The sequence below is a fragment of the Carcharhinus amblyrhynchos genome, chromosome 3 (assembly GCF_965287045.1).
Source record: "Carcharhinus amblyrhynchos chromosome 3, sCarAmb.v2.hapA, whole genome shotgun sequence".
Lineage (NCBI taxonomy): Eukaryota > Metazoa > Chordata > Chondrichthyes > Carcharhiniformes > Carcharhinidae > Carcharhinus > Carcharhinus amblyrhynchos.
Genome location: NC_137326.1, coordinates 98,852,859 through 98,869,661, shown reverse-complemented (window position 1 = coordinate 98,869,661; position 16,803 = coordinate 98,852,859). Strand labels below are relative to the sequence as shown.

Sequence of the window (16,803 nt, the reverse complement as noted above, 5' to 3'; positions counted from 1 at the left end):
CCCCGCAAAACTATCTCTCGGCCTGCTGCGCTAAAAAATTAATGCAGCAGGATGGAGGATTGCGGTCATCATTTTGACACATTTAAGCTCAAAAGCAAGAACTGAAAATCCTTTGAAGTTTTTTGTTTTAATTCTCAGCCACAGGAGGGATGTTTGTTTTCTGGAATGTAACCTCTTTTTCATTTTTGTTCAGCATCTGACTCTCTCATGTTAAAATGAACCTTCTAGCAAAGTGAAAAACAAAAGGATCAGGAAAATGTGTTACTCAATAGACATCTTTAGCATGATGCTATTTCTCATACTGTTTATGTGAATGAACTGTTTCTATTAACACTCTCAATTCATCTCTATCTATAGGTGAGACACCCATGCACATTGCTGTTCTGAAACAAGATGTGGAAATGGTTAAAGAACTTCTAAAGCGAGGTGCTGATGTGATGAATGCTCGTGCAACGGGATCTTGCTTTGTCCCTGGAGAAGAATGTCAGTGTTACTATGGTAAAGTCTCATTTGTCTTCTGAGACTTAAGACGGTCAACTTTCTGTTATATTGACAGTTTAAGCAGTCACCAAAGGCACGTGAGGTTCAAGTTCATGAATTTGCTCGTTACTTAATCAGGTCTAATTTTGGCCTTACGTTTTCATTGATAGAATGTCACATAGAGACACTGGGGAAGGGATAAGTCCAGTTGCCCCAAAATTTTCTGATCAAGGCCTTCAGGTTTTGGTAGAACAGATCCAAAAGAGAAGCCAGTTCTCTACCCTGCTGGCCGCTGTAATCCACCCGCAGCAACCAAGAAGACCTGGGTTCAAATTGCAACTGCAGTGAGCACAGCACATCAGTGCTCATGGCTTCAGTACAGGGAAAGGCTCAATGACCTGTTGTATTCCGGCCGGGTGATTAGCTTGGTTCATCCACACAGCAGTCCAAAGGAGGGGTCATATCTGTATGCTATAGCTAAGGTGTGAGACACGGCACCCACCTCAGATTCAGTACTGAGGCTTGTATGTCTAAACTGTGTAGATGTACACAGAACATACAAATAAACACTGTGATGAATACAGTCAAGTGCAATATCCCTCTCTGCCCTGTACACCAGACTAACGTAATCATTTAGTTATTGCCTACCAAAGGGGCACAGAACAATACAGAGCTGGCCCAGACTAGGCAAGATCAACTTTCCTCAGACACGTATGTTCCATTTGCTGTGTACCATGCAGATTGTCAGGGTGCCTGAGCAGCTCTCAGTTAGTGATAGTGAATTGCTGTTAGTAGGTGAAAAAGGCTTTATTGAAACCACCTTCGAACATACTGGTAATGCCAGGGGTCATGATTGCCACTTTGTTGAGCACGATGGTATATTGGCATGAGCGGGTATGTAAGGATGGGATTGTATCATATGGGCAACATGAGCATGGTTAAGGCAGTCTGGAGTGCATTCAGAATAAGGAGAGCTATATGAAAATAACTCACATAGGTCCCAGCCAACTCTGCACCCCCCTCCCACCCCGGCGCAGGTTGATCTTGCCAGATATCTGGGTCCAATAAGACCTCTATAGGTGAGAAATTGGATGCAAACCCTATCTTTTGCCTAACTTGCAATTTACTGGCTTGCTCCCCTCATCGACCAGCAGGACAAGAAGGTAAGATTGCTTCTTTAGTCTACATTCCTTTATGTATCCTTCTCAAAGCTTTCCCTTGCACTTGGGTGCATGAATCAGTATGGGCAAAAATTATTGTCCTATCAGTAAGACCATCCTCCTCCCTTGTGTTAAGGTAAGACTGTTGGGATTTGTTTAGATGCCACTCTGGGACTGTGAATAGTTTTTGAAGTAAATTCAGCAAGGGTACATGCAGTTCTCTAAAGCAATCCAAAGAAATATACCAAGTTCAGACCTGCTCCTGCCAAGCCCAATTTGTACACCTTGGATTCCACACACCTGGGCTACCAAAATCTGACGAAATTGGGGGTAGATAATGAGTTAAATGGCCAGCTGGAATAATTATGGAATTCTTACCTAAGGGCCCCATGCACCCCAGACATACTCTCTTCCATCTTCTTCCATTGGGAAAAAGATACAAAAGACTTAGGACATGTACCACTAGCTCAAGAACAGCAAGACGTGTGGAATAATAATTCTTTTGAAATTTTTAATAGTTTTTAAACCTCTGTAAGATATCTATTGCAACTGTCTTTCACAATGTTGGCTGCAGATTTATATGCAGAATTCTTTGATCCAGTTTTACCCAAGTTATTGTGTCTGTATTTGACCATATTGTTTTATCTCCAGGTGAATATTTGTTGTCATTTGCAGCATGCATTGGCAACGAAGAGATTGTCAGGACGCTTATGAAGCATTGTGCACCATTAGAGGCACAGGATTCCTTAGGTAAGAATTCCATAATTATTCCAAGAGCTGTGCCTGAATTAAATTTCTTTTAAGAAATGTTCTTCTTTTAATCTACGGCAGATGTAAACTACAATCACAACCATTCATGCAATACAAAGGTGGTTTAAAAGATTTATCAATTCTTTGTTCTGAAATACCAGACCACAGTAGAAACTTTTTTCTGAAGTTGGAACAAGAGAAATGAAGCATCATACTGCAGGATAACACCACGGTTAAAAACATTGGGAAATAAGGTGTGATATGTTGAGAAGCATTAATAGATAAAGTCAACTGTGTGTCTACGGGCAGAATTTTACTGGCACGTCTGCCCAAGTTTCGCACAATCCCATCTGAGGCCAACGGAGAATGCTATTCTCCAAGCCAAGCCCGCCCCCGGAATTGGGGCTGGCATGCCAGTAAAATTCTGGCCTATATGTCCACTGGGATACAATTGTATTCAAAAATAAAACTAGAATAATTCTAGTTAGTGGCACGGTATAATTGTGGAAATGACCGCCCAGTGGGTGCAGAATCCTTTTTGATCTGATTTGATTTGATTTATTATTGTCACATGTATTAGCATACAGTGGAAAGTATTGTTTCTTATGCACTATACAGACAAAGCACACCAATTATAGAGAAGGAGAGAGTGCAGAATGTATTACATTTATAGTTAGGGTATAGAGAAAGGTCAACTTCATGCAAGGTAGGTCCATTCAAAAGCAGGGAAGAAGCTGTTCTTGAGTTAGTGGTACATGTCCTAAGTCTTTTGTATCTTTTTCCCAATGGAAGAAGATGGAAGAGAGTATGTCTGGGGTGCACGGGGTCCTTAATTATACCGGCTGCTTTTCCGAGGCAGCGGGGAATATAGACAGTGTCAATGGGTGGGAGGCTGGTTTGAGTGATGGACTGGTCTTTGTTCATGGCCCTTTGACATTTCTTGCAGTCTTGGACAGAGCAGGAGCTTTATCAAGCTGTGATACAACCAGAAAGAATACTTTCTATGGTGCATCTGTAAAAGTTGGTGAGGGTCATAGCGGACATGCCAAATTGCCTTAGTCTTCTGAGAAAGTTAAGGCATTGATGGGCTTTCTTAATTATAGTGTTGGCATAGGGGGATCCAGGACAGGTTGTTGGTGATCTGGACACTTAAATACTTGAAGCTCTCAACCATTTCTACTTCATCCCCAGTGATGTAAACAGGGGCATATTCTCTATTACGCTTCCTGAAGTCGATGACTATCTCCTTTGTTTTGTTGACATTGAGGGAGACATTATTGTTGTCGCACCAGTTCACCAGATTCTCTATCTCATTCCTGTACTCTGTCTCGTCATTGTTTGAGATCCGACCCACTACTGTGGTGTCATCAGCTGGCACTGTATACAATAATATGCATTGATTTAACAGCTTTAATTTAGTCTTGAGGTACTTTACAGAAAAGGTGGGAAAATATAAATGAAAGGGGAGTATTTACTGGCTGGGTTTTTCAGATTCCTCTGTTTTTGTTTCAGATCCTAGCATCTGCAGTATTTTGCTTATTTAAATCAGCAAAATGGACAAAGGACAAAGAGCCATTGTGTAGGAGTTAGGAATTCCTACATTATGCAATATCCTGCACAATGATGCTTCATTTCTCTTGTTTCAATTTAAAACAAAATAGTTTCCGCATTTCAGAACAAAGAATTGATAAAAACTTTTAACCCATCTTTTCATTGCATGAATGGTTATGATTGTAGTTTACATCTGTTATGGAGACATAGGTAAATAAAAAAAGGACCATTCCTTAAAACGTTTGGTTGGAAAGATCAGTATGAGAATCATTTTATAGAGAGGGAGGAAATTTGACCAAGTAAAGTTGTCAATGCTGAACCAACGGGAAGAGGCAATGCATGGTATGCTAGATAATGGAGTGAAAGGTAGAGACCAAATTGAAATGGTTAGAAGAGCTGGGAATCATCTGCTTAGTCCAGTCTGTTGAATGGGCAGCCCTCATAGTTCCTGTGTTAAATCCAGACAAAACCACCTCATCTGTGGAGACTACAAATTAAAAATGAATCAGCCTGCCCCATTTCAAAGCTGGCCAGGTGCCAATCTTATACAAAGTTAGACATGAGCGATGCTTATCAGCAGCTTGAGTTAGACAATGCTTTCCAATTTTATGTTACAATTAATACGCACAAGGGTTTGTTTCATTATATGTGACTCCATTCCACATGTCGCCAGCTTGTGCCATGTTTCAGAGAACAATAGGTTTGTTACAAGGATTGCCATGTATAATAGTTTGCCTAGATGATGTATTGATAACATGTTCAATAGAAGCTGAGCACCTAGCTAACTTGGAAGAGGCACTAAAAAAATTTCAAGAGGCTGGAATTCACCTCAAGAAGGAGAAATGTACTTTTCAGTCTAACGAAGTGGCTTATGTAGGTACTGGGTAGATGCACAAGGATTGCACCCTATGAAAGATAAGGTTAGAGCAATATAGGAGGCACTAGCCCCAGAAACACATTGTGCTGAAGTCCTCCTTAGGAATGGTTGATTATTACGAGAGCTTTCTGTTGAATTTGTTGACATTGTTGGCCGCCATCCATGTATTACTAAAGAAGCACCAGCATTGATTCTGGAAGGCTCCTCACAAAGAAGCTTTTAACAAGGTAAAACAGTTATTATATTTGTCTTGTTAATTGGTGCACTTCAACTCATCCAGAGAATTGGTGTTAACTTGTGATGCTTCTCCTTATGGCATCAGTGCAGATTTGTCTCACAAAATGGATGATGAATCTGAAATACCAACTTTCGAGTGCCAAATTCTCCATTCTCATTGGCAGCAGTGGTGGGGTGAATGATACCAGAGAACTCCAGCCCTGCAGAGTAAGGCAGCCATGCTTTGCTGGTGAACGTCAAAGTCATATTACTGTCAAGGACAGAGTTTATGGCTGGAATTGTACCCTCCCGCCCACCATGGAATTGGAGCAAGCGAGGACAAACAATGGGAAAGTCCATTGATCTCGGGTAGGATTTTGCAGTTTCGGAACCAGCGAGGGCATAAAAATCCCATCTTATGTGTTGTCCTACTCTGTGTGATCATTACGTTTTCTATGCAAAGAGGTGTATGTTTTTTTAACCTTGGAGTGTGCATTCCAACAAATTAATTCAGCAGCAAGCTTTTGTTAATTTCAAAACGAGAAAGGTTATTTCTTTTCATGCTCTTACCCCAAATTAAATGAAACATTACATACACTCGGCCTCACTCATGCGCTCCCACACACAAAGTTTGGATATTGATAAAGATCATTCATTTTACCGATCAGTTATCACAGTCTCTGATTCATGATCTTTGGTCTTCCACATGCAGGCCTGTCCTCTTTAAATATATTCAATGATTTAGAGTTAGAATGAGGATCTTGGAAAGCGAAGGGTTCACAGTAGGTTGCAAGGTTTCTTATAATCAAATAGCTAGGAGGTTTGTTCTCAGGCAAAGTTCGAAGTGGAAAAGTTACTCAGTCTGACTGCCTGATGTCTCAGAGTTTGAGTCTGAATCTGGTTCACAAACTGACTGAACTAATGCTTCTGATGACTTTGCTGGAACTGCTTACAAAGAACTGATTTCTAAAAGCAGACAAAAACATGGCTACCACAACCATGTGAAGTTCCACATATTTCAAGTTATTTTATCATCAAGGAATTGTATTTTTTTGATTTTACACCCTGGGTTGTAGGTTAACACTTCTATAGTGCACTCAATCTAGTGTGAAAAATGATTGTGATCCATTGTAATGGGGACAGAGGCCATTCACTTCCATCTACCACCAATTGTATTCCAATTTCGTTCCATGTGAAACATGGAGTCAGGCAGTGTGGAAAACTCTATATTTGGGCCAATCCTTAAACACTGAGATGTATGAAGACCTCAGAAGATTTTGAATCTCCATACTTACTTAGGTTTTCACTTGAAACTTGGCACCGTCTATAGCTCAAGGCCCAAAGGTATGATATATAACAGCCATTTTAATAGCTTGTTTGTCCAGTTTTCTTAAGTGTATTGACTGAAAGTTCATAATATGATGCATCTGCATTTGTCAGGATATTATCCTTAACATTTTATAACTTGTGCTTCTTCCTCTGTTACAGACTGCCTGGGCAGAATTTTCCCATCCTGCCGCCATGGGAATTGTAGTGGGTGGGACACTGACCATGCAAGGTCTGTTGACCTCGGGTGGGATTTTCTGGTCTTGAGGCGAGTGTGGCCAGCAAGTCCTGCCCCTGTCGCAATGAGCCATATTTCCTTCAAACTGATGTCAATAAGATCTAGGCATTCTGTTCTTGCCTCAGACTTCACAGATTTAGAAAAGTCTATTCCTTTGACTGCTGGATGGCAAATGCTGAATTTGATGAGGTGCAGATTTGATATCTTGCCAATTAAGAGCTAAGCTATGAACCTTGTCTTCTAATCATCCATAAAATGCTTTATTTCCCATTTCATAGCTTTAATGCATCCGCGTGGGATTTTCTATGTAGCCCATCGCATGTTAATCAGCAGTGGAGGCAGTCCACCATTGGCTGTGATTATTTGTTCCCACTGTTGTTTTGCTTTAACTTCATTTTATGGGATGTGCTCATTGCTGAAAAGAGAGGGGTGAGCTGCCTGCTTGAACTGTTGCAGTCCCTAAGGTGTAGGTAAACCCATTGTGCTGTTAGGGAGAGATTTTCAGTACTTTAACCCAGCCTCAGTGACGGAACGGCGATATATTTCCAAGCGGGCTCAAGTGTATCTTGGCTGTCCATCTCACTTAATAGTTAGCATTGTTGAAAATGTACACCAAACATTACCTGTGACAATAACAGTTCAACGTCCTGCTTTCAGCGTCAACAGTGAGATTGTATTAACCAAATGGAATCAAAGAGTATTAATTACTGCTAATACTGTAAATGCACATTAACCATGAATTTGCCAGGTTTGAATGGTATTAAGATTTCAGTTTGATTTATGAACTTACTCTAAATACAGACACGCAAACTCTTTTTTAAAGTGCACATTCACACTTGTACACGTGGTTCCTATGGGCTGTGAGTCATCAGCATCACTGTTAGGCAGATGAAGCTACATTGGTTTGAATACTTTCAAATGTTACCATGATTCGGAGGACATGCTGCTTACAATGGTGATTAGAAATGTGCATCATTTTTCTGCAGGTAATACAGTGCTTCATGTGTTAGTTCTACAACCAGAAAAAGAACAGGCATATTCCATGTATGATCTCATCACGTCACTTGTGTCTGAGAAACATCATCAATTTGTAGAAAACATTGTGAATAATGATGGCTACACTCCACTGAAGCTTGCAGCAGCTGAGGGTGACTTTGTAGTAAGTAAGCTGCTTTTCTGCAATTCAATGAACCTATCTAATTATTTGATAGGGTAAATGAGGTCATAGAAGCCCTACAGTACAGAACAAGGCCATCTGGCCCATGAAGCCCGCACCGACAACAATCCCACCGTACCCCCACACATTTACCCTGCTAATCCCCCCAAAACATGGGATCAATTTAGCATGGCCAATCAACCTCCTGTGGGAGGAAGTTGGAGCACCCAGAGGAAATGCATGCAGACATGGGGAGAATGTACAAACTCCACACAGATAGTGACCCAAACCGGGAATCGAACCCGGGTCCCTGGCACTGTGAGGCAGCAGTGCTAACTACTGTGTCATCGCCTCATGGTGAAGTAACACACTCTCTGAGTCAGGTGGTTTGGGGTTTAAATCCGACTCCAGGGACTTAAGCACTAGATGGTGGCTCTGATCCCAGCACAGTGCTGGAGACATGTTGCCTTTCTTCCGCCTCAGGTAGGTGTTATGAAGAACTGAACAACATTGAGAAAAGGGGATTATGTGGTCACTATCACATTACTGTTTATTGAACCTTGTTCCGTTCAAATTGACTACCACATTTTTTGTATCACATGTGTTGAAAATTTCCTATGAAGTAATCTATAATCATAATATCACGTAGGTTAAAAGATCCCTTTAAATATCTACCTTTCTATTTTTTTCAGACAAAACATTTTCACTTTTGAGAAGAGAGACATGTTATTGAAGCTTTTCATCTTCCACTCATCAGGACAATTCCAAGAATGCCAAATTTTAAACAATAACAACAATTTATACTGCAGGAAAAAAGGGTGCTAGTTAGTTGGCAACCCAACTCTGATTGGCAAATGCATTGCCATGGATAAGCAAAGGGGAACTCTAGGTTTCCCAAGCTGCTGGCTAGTTCAAAAAAGCTCAAGGCTTGAACATACTTATTTGTTTTTGTTGCTGAGAATAGGTCACTGTGCACAAATGAAGGTCACATTTAGCAAGTGTAACTGAGTCAGGTTATGACCTTAACTGATTATTTTAAATCGGTTGTTAGTGTCACAGTAGTTGCATTCAGGATTGATCAGCAAGTGCTGCCCAATCACAGAATCACATTTAAAAGTAATTTTGTTTTGGTTTTGCAAGTGTTGGTTAGTTGAGTATGTTCTGTACTGTGCCTATTCCAAACAACCAAAGGAACAGATTGTTTGATTCAATCAGCCAATATTTGGGGCCTGTGGCTTATAAATCTGGCATCACACAAGCACTAAAATTCACACATGACATTGCTCAATTGTATGATCGATGGAACATCTTTCTGGATTGTTGACAGCACCCTGTTAATGGGAAGTACCATTTGTGTAGCCACTGCATAATAATAACATGTAGTGGCTTGCTTAAATGTTGTTCACATTTTTGAGATACTTTGCATAGTAATTTGAAGTAGACTGAAGAATTTTCAGGTCTAAAAGTCTGAAATGCCTTTAGCCCATTGTGAATTTGTGCAATGCTGCATGGACAATGGTCATCCTAGCCATTACCCCACAGGATAGCTTTGATGTGCTCTATTTCCGCATCAACAAGCCTGCAGGATGAGCAAATGGCTCAGGCCCTATTTGCAGATAAAGCCCATTTTACACTGTGGTAACCATACGAATCCCACTGAGTATATTGACTGGTGAATGTAGGCTTGTAGTAGACATTAACCATCGAGTAAATAGAGTGAGCTGAACTGTTCCATCTCCAAAGTGAATTTTGGCTTGGGATGGAGTGTATTAAGATGTTGTAATGAAATCCTTATACACAGCTGCAGATTCAAAGGTTGCAAAGATATCAGCTACATATCAGAAATGTGCTCAAGGTAGGACGTAGGTACACAGTCCATTAAAAACAAATCAAAAAATATTAGAAAGAGCTGGGCCTGGAGGGGCTCTCCTGGCTACACTATCTATTTGGGCATATATGATCTCATTAAAACTGAACTCGACTGAGTGAGTTTCTAAGGTTATAAGCTCAATGACAGCAAGTTCAGAAAACAGAGCCACATCTGTTCTATACTGTGACATAGAGACACAGCACAAGAGTCTATGGCTTTTCTCAGTGGCACATTTGAAAGTTAGCTCATAATGTCAAACTAGCATATGAATGTTGCTAGCAATATGTAGGTCATGAAAATATTTTCAATTAAAAAATTGCTGGGAGATTATGCTAGAATTGTGTAAAACCCTTGTGAGGCACAGCGATAGTATGGCCTGCAGTTCTGCTCACTGTATTATATGAAGAATGTTATCATACCAGAAAGGAACTGAATGAAGATGTTACAAGGACTGGAGAATTTCAGAAATGAGGAAAGATAGGACATACTGGGATTGTTTTCAGCGGAACAGAGGAGGCAGCAGGGAATTTAATTGAAGTATACAAAATTAAGATGGATAGAGGGACAAAGCAAAAACAAACACAAGAGGACTATGAACAGCATTGCTGTTTCTCCACTCACAATGGTAAAACTATGTGATTGCAACAGACTTAATTATAAAGCCAGAAACAATAACAGTAGCCACACTCCGGTGAGGAACACTGCCAGTGAGGGACTGCTACAAATTATAAACCAAATCCACCTAACGTGCACATTTTTGGGTACTAAGGGGCAAAGTTAACATGGCCAATGCACAAAATCTGTAAATCTTTAGGCAATTTAGCATGGCTTACCCACTTAAACTGTACATCTTTGGATACTAAGAGGCAAATTCAGCATGATCAAATCTCCCAACCTAACAGAATATTGGGTTACAGGGATAGGATCTGGGTGGGATTGTTAAGCAGGCTGGATGGGCTGAATGGCCTCCTTCTGCATTGTATGGATTCTGTATTCTGTAAATCTAACTGATGAACAAAGAAAACAGATGACAGAGATTATGAAAGCCTTGAATGAATGCCTGGAGTCCCAAGTCAGCATTACATATGAGAGCTAAGCCTTCAACGCTAATGCACAAGAAACCATTGAACAGTACATGAGGGATAGTAACACTGTTTGCGGAAACTGGAGAATTTGGACAGCTAAAGATGATCTGATTATAGATAAATTAGTCTTAGCCATGCGAGAACCCTCAGTGGGAGCAAGTCTACTGAAAGATGGGAAAATGATGTTAAAGAAGGTAATGGATATGCATTGAAATGTTGATATTCTCAAGTATCAGCCAGAACACATGTATGGCTTCTCCAAAAATAGAGCAGAAACATTGGCCCCACTGACTCTTCTTGGGATTGCTCCCACTCTTCTTAAAGTTTAGTTACTAGTTCAGCTTCCTGGAGGAGTTGCTGCTTTTCATGCCCTTATCCTCCCCCATAAAAAATCGCTTCACAAGCCCAGTAATGGCAAGTCATCAGCTTCTGGAACAAATTCAAATGTGATTTAGGCCTCTGTGCTGGTACTATTGAATTGACTCTACACATTTAAGTTGATCTTAACATGATTGTTCAGTCCATTGCTTAATGGGCACTGTAGTTGAAAATTGGCTCCAGAATAGCTCACACTCAGGGACAGGCTCTTTCCTGCTATGTCCCTGTTCCAGTTATATCTCTGTTACATGAGGTTGAATGGATGGCACTGTGGCACGGTATTAGCATTGCTGCCTCTCAGCACGAGGGACTCAGGCTCAATTCTGGCCTCGGGTCACTGTCCGTGTGGAATTTGTACATTCTCCCCGTGTCTGCGTGGGTTTCCTCCCGACGCTCTGGTTTCTTCCCACAGTCCAAAGATGGGTGAGTTGGGCCATGCTAAATTGACCCTAGTGTCAGGGGATTAGCAAGGTAAATACGTGGGGTTACAGAGATAGGGCTTATGGAATTGTGGTTGTTGCAGACTCAATGGGCTGAATGGCCACCTTCTACATTGTAGGCATTCCATGATTACCATGGTCTTCACTTCCCATGCTGAAAATCAGTGCGGCATCTACCAGTTACATCCACTCATCCAACAGATTCCCGCACTGCCCTCTCCCACCACATTCACAAGTATTGGCTTTTCCTAAGCTGACATACGTGGACTGCTCCTACTACATGGAAGCAGTATTGAAATATAAGAATCAGGCCAGCTTTAACTGGTTAATTAGAACTTGCTAAATTGTCTTGGGTAATGGTAGTGTCGTTGTAGCAAAACAAACATAGAATACACAGTGGAGGATCTTTAAGGAGATCTTTCTCGGTGCTCAGCAGAAATATATTCCAATGGTAAAGAAGGAATGTAGGAGAAGGGATAATCAGCTGTGGTTATCGAAGGAAATAAAGGAGAGTATTAAATTAAAAGCTGATGCATTTAAAGTGGCTAAAAGTAGTGGGCGATTAGAAGATCGGGAAAGGTTTAAAAATCAACAAAGAATGACTAAGAAGTTGATAAAGAAAGGAAGGATAGACTATGAAGCTAAACTAGCACTAAATATAAAAAAGGATAGTAAGAATTTTTACAAATATATAAAGAAGAGGAGGCTGGCTAGAGTGAATGTTGGACCCTTAGAGGATGAGAGGGGGGGATTTAGTGGTGGGAGATGAGGAAATGGCTGAGGCTTTAAATAAGTTTTTTGCCTCGGTCTTCATGGAGGAGGATGCAAATAGTTTGCCGGATATTAAAGATAGAAGGATGGCAGGAGTTGAGGGCCTGAATGCGATCACTGTCACTACAGAGGTGGTGCTTGATAGACTAACGGGACTGATGGTGGACAAGTCCCCAGGACCGGATGGAATGCATCCCAGGGTTCTGAAGGAAATGGCAGAGGTGATAGTGGACGCCTTAGTGATTATTTACCAAAATTCGTTGGATTCCGGGGAAGTTCCGGAAGATTGGAAAATGGCTAATGTTACGCTGATGTTTAAAAAAGGTTGCAGACAAAAGGCAGGGAATTATAGGCCAGTTAGTTTAACGTCTGTAGTTGGAAAAATGCTTGAATCCGTCATCAAAGAAGAAATAGCAAGGCACCTGGAGAGGAATGGTTTGATAGAGCAGACGCAGCACGGGTTCGTTAAGGGGAAGTCGTGTTTGATGAATTTATTGGATTTCTATGGGGATGTGACTAGTGCGGTAGACAGAGGGGAGCCAGTGGATGTGGTGCTTCTTGATTTTCAAAAGGCATTTGATCAGGTGCCTCACAAAAGGTTGCTTCAGAAGGTTAGGGTGCATGGAGTTGGGGGTAAGGTGTTAGCGTGGATAGAGGATTGGTTGTCTAATAGGAGGCAGAGAGTTGGTATCAATGGGTGCTATTCTGATTGGCGGTTGGTGACTAGTGGAGTGCCGTAGGGATCGGTGCTGGGGCCTCAGCTATTTACCATTTATATAGATGATCTGGAGGAGGGGGCTGAGTGTAGGGTGACGAAATTTGCTGATGACACGAAGATGAGTGGAAAAGCAAATTGTGCGGAGGGTGTAGAAAGTCTGAAGAGGGATTTGGATAGGCTGAGCAAGTGGGCGAGGACCTGGCAGATGGAATACAATGTTAGCAAGTGTGAGGTTATCCACTTTGGCAGAAATAATAGTAGTAGGGATTACTACTTAAAGGGCGAAAAGCTGCAGCATGCTACGGTGCAAAGGGACCTGGGGGTCCTTGTGCATGAATCGCAAAAACCCAGTCTGCAGGTGCAGCAGGTGATCAAGAAGGTAAATGGAATGCTGGCCTTTATAGTGAGGGGGATAGAATATAAAAGTAGGGAGGTCTTGCTGCAACTGTACAGGGCACTGGTGAGGCCGCAGCTGGAGTACTGTGTGCAGTTTTGGTCGCCACACTTATGCGAGGATATTTTGGCCTTGGAGGGAGTGCAGAGGAGGTTCACTAGGCTGATACAGGAATTGAAGGGGTTGGACTATGAAGAGAGACTAAGTAGACTGGGTCTGTACTCATTGGACTTTAGAAGGATGAGAGGGGATCTTATAGATCTTATAAGATAATGAAAGGGATGGATAGGGTAGAGGTAGAGAGATTCTTCTATAAGATAATGAAAGGGATGGATAGGGTAGAGGTAGAGAGATTCTTCCCACTTAGAAAGGATAGCAGGACTAGAGGGCGTAGCCTTAAGATAAGGGGGGGACAGTTTAGAACGGAGTTGAGGGGGAACTTGTTCACTCAAAGGGTGGTGAATCTCTGGAATTCTCTGCCCGTTGAAGTGGTGGAGGCTACTTTGCTAAATATATTTAAGTCACGGGTAGATAGGTTTTTGACAGACAAGGGAATTAAGGGTTATGGGGAGAGAGTGGGAAAGCGGAACTGATCCACTTCAGATCAGCCATGATCTTATTGAATGGCAGGGCAGGCTCAAAGGGCTAGATGGCCTACTCATGCTCCTATTTCTTATGTTCTTATGTTCTTACATAAAATGAAGGCTTGTTATATTTCAAACACTTACAATCATTCCAATCATTCTTTTGGCCAATAAATTATAATTTCCTGCAAAAAAACAAACCAGATGAAAAAGATAGAATTTGTACGGGTTATGATCTCAGGACGTCCCAAAAAGCTTCACCAGGGAATTAAGTACTACACTCTTGAAATACTGTCACTGTTAAATTGGACGAAATATGACAACATATGTTTCATGACAACACAGTATTGAGGCAAATGACCAGATAATCTGTTTTAGTGACAGTGATTCAGAGATGAATGTTGGCTGGAACACTGTTCTTCTTTGAACGATGTCAAGGTATCTTTTACATTCTTTTGAAAGGGCAGACAAAGTGACAATTTAATATCTTACCCTGAAACCTGCACCTGAAAAGCAGACATCTCAGTGGTAGCATTTTCTCTACTGAGGCGGAAAGTCAGTTTTATTGAGGACTGAATTTCTCCTGCACTTTTCCAAAATAAACCACAGGCAGAATTTTCCAGCCGTTCACGCTGGTGGGATTTTCTGGTGCAGTGAATGGAGATTTGGCTAAGTGCCAAATTCTCCATCCTCGCTTGCAGCACCAAGAGGGCATGAACAACTGGAGAATTTCAGCCCAGGTTTTGTATGCTGTTAGTTAAACAGTTTTATAATCACTTTGTTTCTGTATTCTTGGGGATAATCACATAATGGTGTGGTAAAGGAATGTCAATCTCAGCTTAATTTTACATGCCTCACTTCACTCTGCTGAAATGAGGTTTATCTTTTAGGTTTTATTTTAGCTTTTATATGAGACAGAAATACTAAATTTAGCTCAAACTCTGGTTAGTAGCCACATAGAGGAGAAGATCACACCCTCGCGAAACAAATTTCAGCAGAATGAGTACATTCCAATTAAATTTGAAACATATAAAATTGTTCTTTAAAAAATGTACCTTTTTTAGTACCCTATTTAACACATTAAATGTTTTTTCCTTTGTAGATGTTCAACTATTTGGTGCAAAAACAGAAGAAAATATACTGGACAATGGGGACAATTTCTTACTGTGTCTATGATCTCACCAACATTGATACATGGGGTGACCAAAAATCAGTTCTGGACATCATAACAACAAGCAGGAATAGTGAGGTAATCAGAAGAATGAAGCTGCATGTACTTTGTTGTAATTGTCCATTAAGTATACATTTCCATGGGATAGCCCTACACTTGTTGTGACTTTAAGGTCTCCATTGTGCAAATTTACATTTACATTTACATTTTCACCTTGCTGGGAATGGCTCCCCACTTGAATTCCACAATCAGTAACTGAATTAACAATCAGGTAATGACAGTAATCAGAAGTGAGGCTACAAACTCTCTAAGTTTGGTTAATTTCTTAATAACCTTAACTTCCAGTTAAATACAGTGTAACACTTTGTGCATTGAGTGTTAATTCTTAGCAATTCACTGCTCTTTCGGGTGGAAGTTATGAGTGAAAAATCACTGTTGAGAGCTCTGAAAGGTAGTTTAACAATAATATCAAAAGCCTGTCTGTCTTCTACACTGCTCACTAATAAAACTATTTGTAAACAAAAATAAAATAACTTTACATATCCTATGAATCACTGTATAACATGGTGTATGTGGCAGGAGATTTCAAGGCTTCACAGAATCATAGAATCCTACAGTGCAGAAGGAGGCCATTTGGCCCATCTGCACTGATCACAATCCTACTGAGGCCCTATCCCCATAACCCTGAGCATTTATGCAGCTAATCCCTCTGACACTATGGGGCAATTTAGCATGGCCAATCCACCTAACATGCACACCTTTAGACTGTGGGAGAAAACCAGAGAACCCGGAGGAAACCCACTCTGACACAGGGAGAATGTGCAAACTCCACATAGACAGTGATTCAAGCCAGCAATCAAACCCAGGTCCCTGGTGCTGTGAGGCAGCACTGCTAGCTATTGTGCCAGCCCTTTGCTCGAAAATTATTTTACATTACATTTTTAAAACTGGCTTATTCACACCTGTGCTTGGGTTTGGAAGTTTTCTGTTATGGGGACGGTGGGAGGGAGAGTCAAGATTTGTCTGTGCAGGTGTCAGATGTCCACAATGTGCTAAAGGAAAGGCCAAAAGGTCATCACTGTTATCACTGCAGACCCAGTTGTGAAGTTGTGTGATTTTCAGATCGATGTCCCACTGTTTTATTTTCGAAATATTTCACTCTTTTCACATGACTTTGGAATGCTAGACGCTTGTTGTAAACAGGTTTTCCTAAGGTCCGGTATTCCAAACTGGTGGAAAATGTGATCTTTGGTGTCACTTCACTGGAAGGGGAGAAGGGTGGCTGAAAAATAAGGAAGAAAACTCTGATGGAGAATTGAACAGATGTTAATTGATGTTGTTTTTGCAGGTCCGCAAGCTTGTCGATGCTAAACCAGTGAAGGAGCTCCTACATCAAAAGTGGAATTCTTTTGGATACAAGTATTTCCTGATCTGGATGTTCTCCTATATTATGTACATTATTATATTCACCGTTTCTAGCCTTTATCGGCCCTTGAAGCCAATTCCACCTGGGTTATCTGACAACTTAACCATTAGGACACAGAAGACTTTGGCAGTAAGTATAAGCATTTTCTAATATTGACATCCTCCAGTTATATGTTGTCAGCTCAAGGCTTTTAAAATCAATTCCTTCCCAGT

General features: G+C 41.1%; 1 protein-coding gene across 1 annotated transcript in view; it reads left to right on the top strand.

The window, feature by feature from the left end:
• LOC145341472 (transient receptor potential cation channel subfamily V member 6-like) overlaps window positions 1-16,803 on the top strand; it is a 47,548-nt gene that overhangs the window by 12,321 nt on the left and 18,424 nt on the right. The window contains exons 4-8 of the mRNA XM_080186438.1: window positions 358-498; window positions 2,292-2,390; window positions 7,585-7,757; window positions 15,097-15,243; window positions 16,514-16,720. Of these exons, the coding sequence (XP_080042564.1) occupies window positions 358-498; window positions 2,292-2,390; window positions 7,585-7,757; window positions 15,097-15,243; window positions 16,514-16,720 (767 nt within the window). The remainder of the gene's footprint in view (window positions 1-357; window positions 499-2,291; window positions 2,391-7,584; window positions 7,758-15,096; window positions 15,244-16,513; window positions 16,721-16,803) is intronic.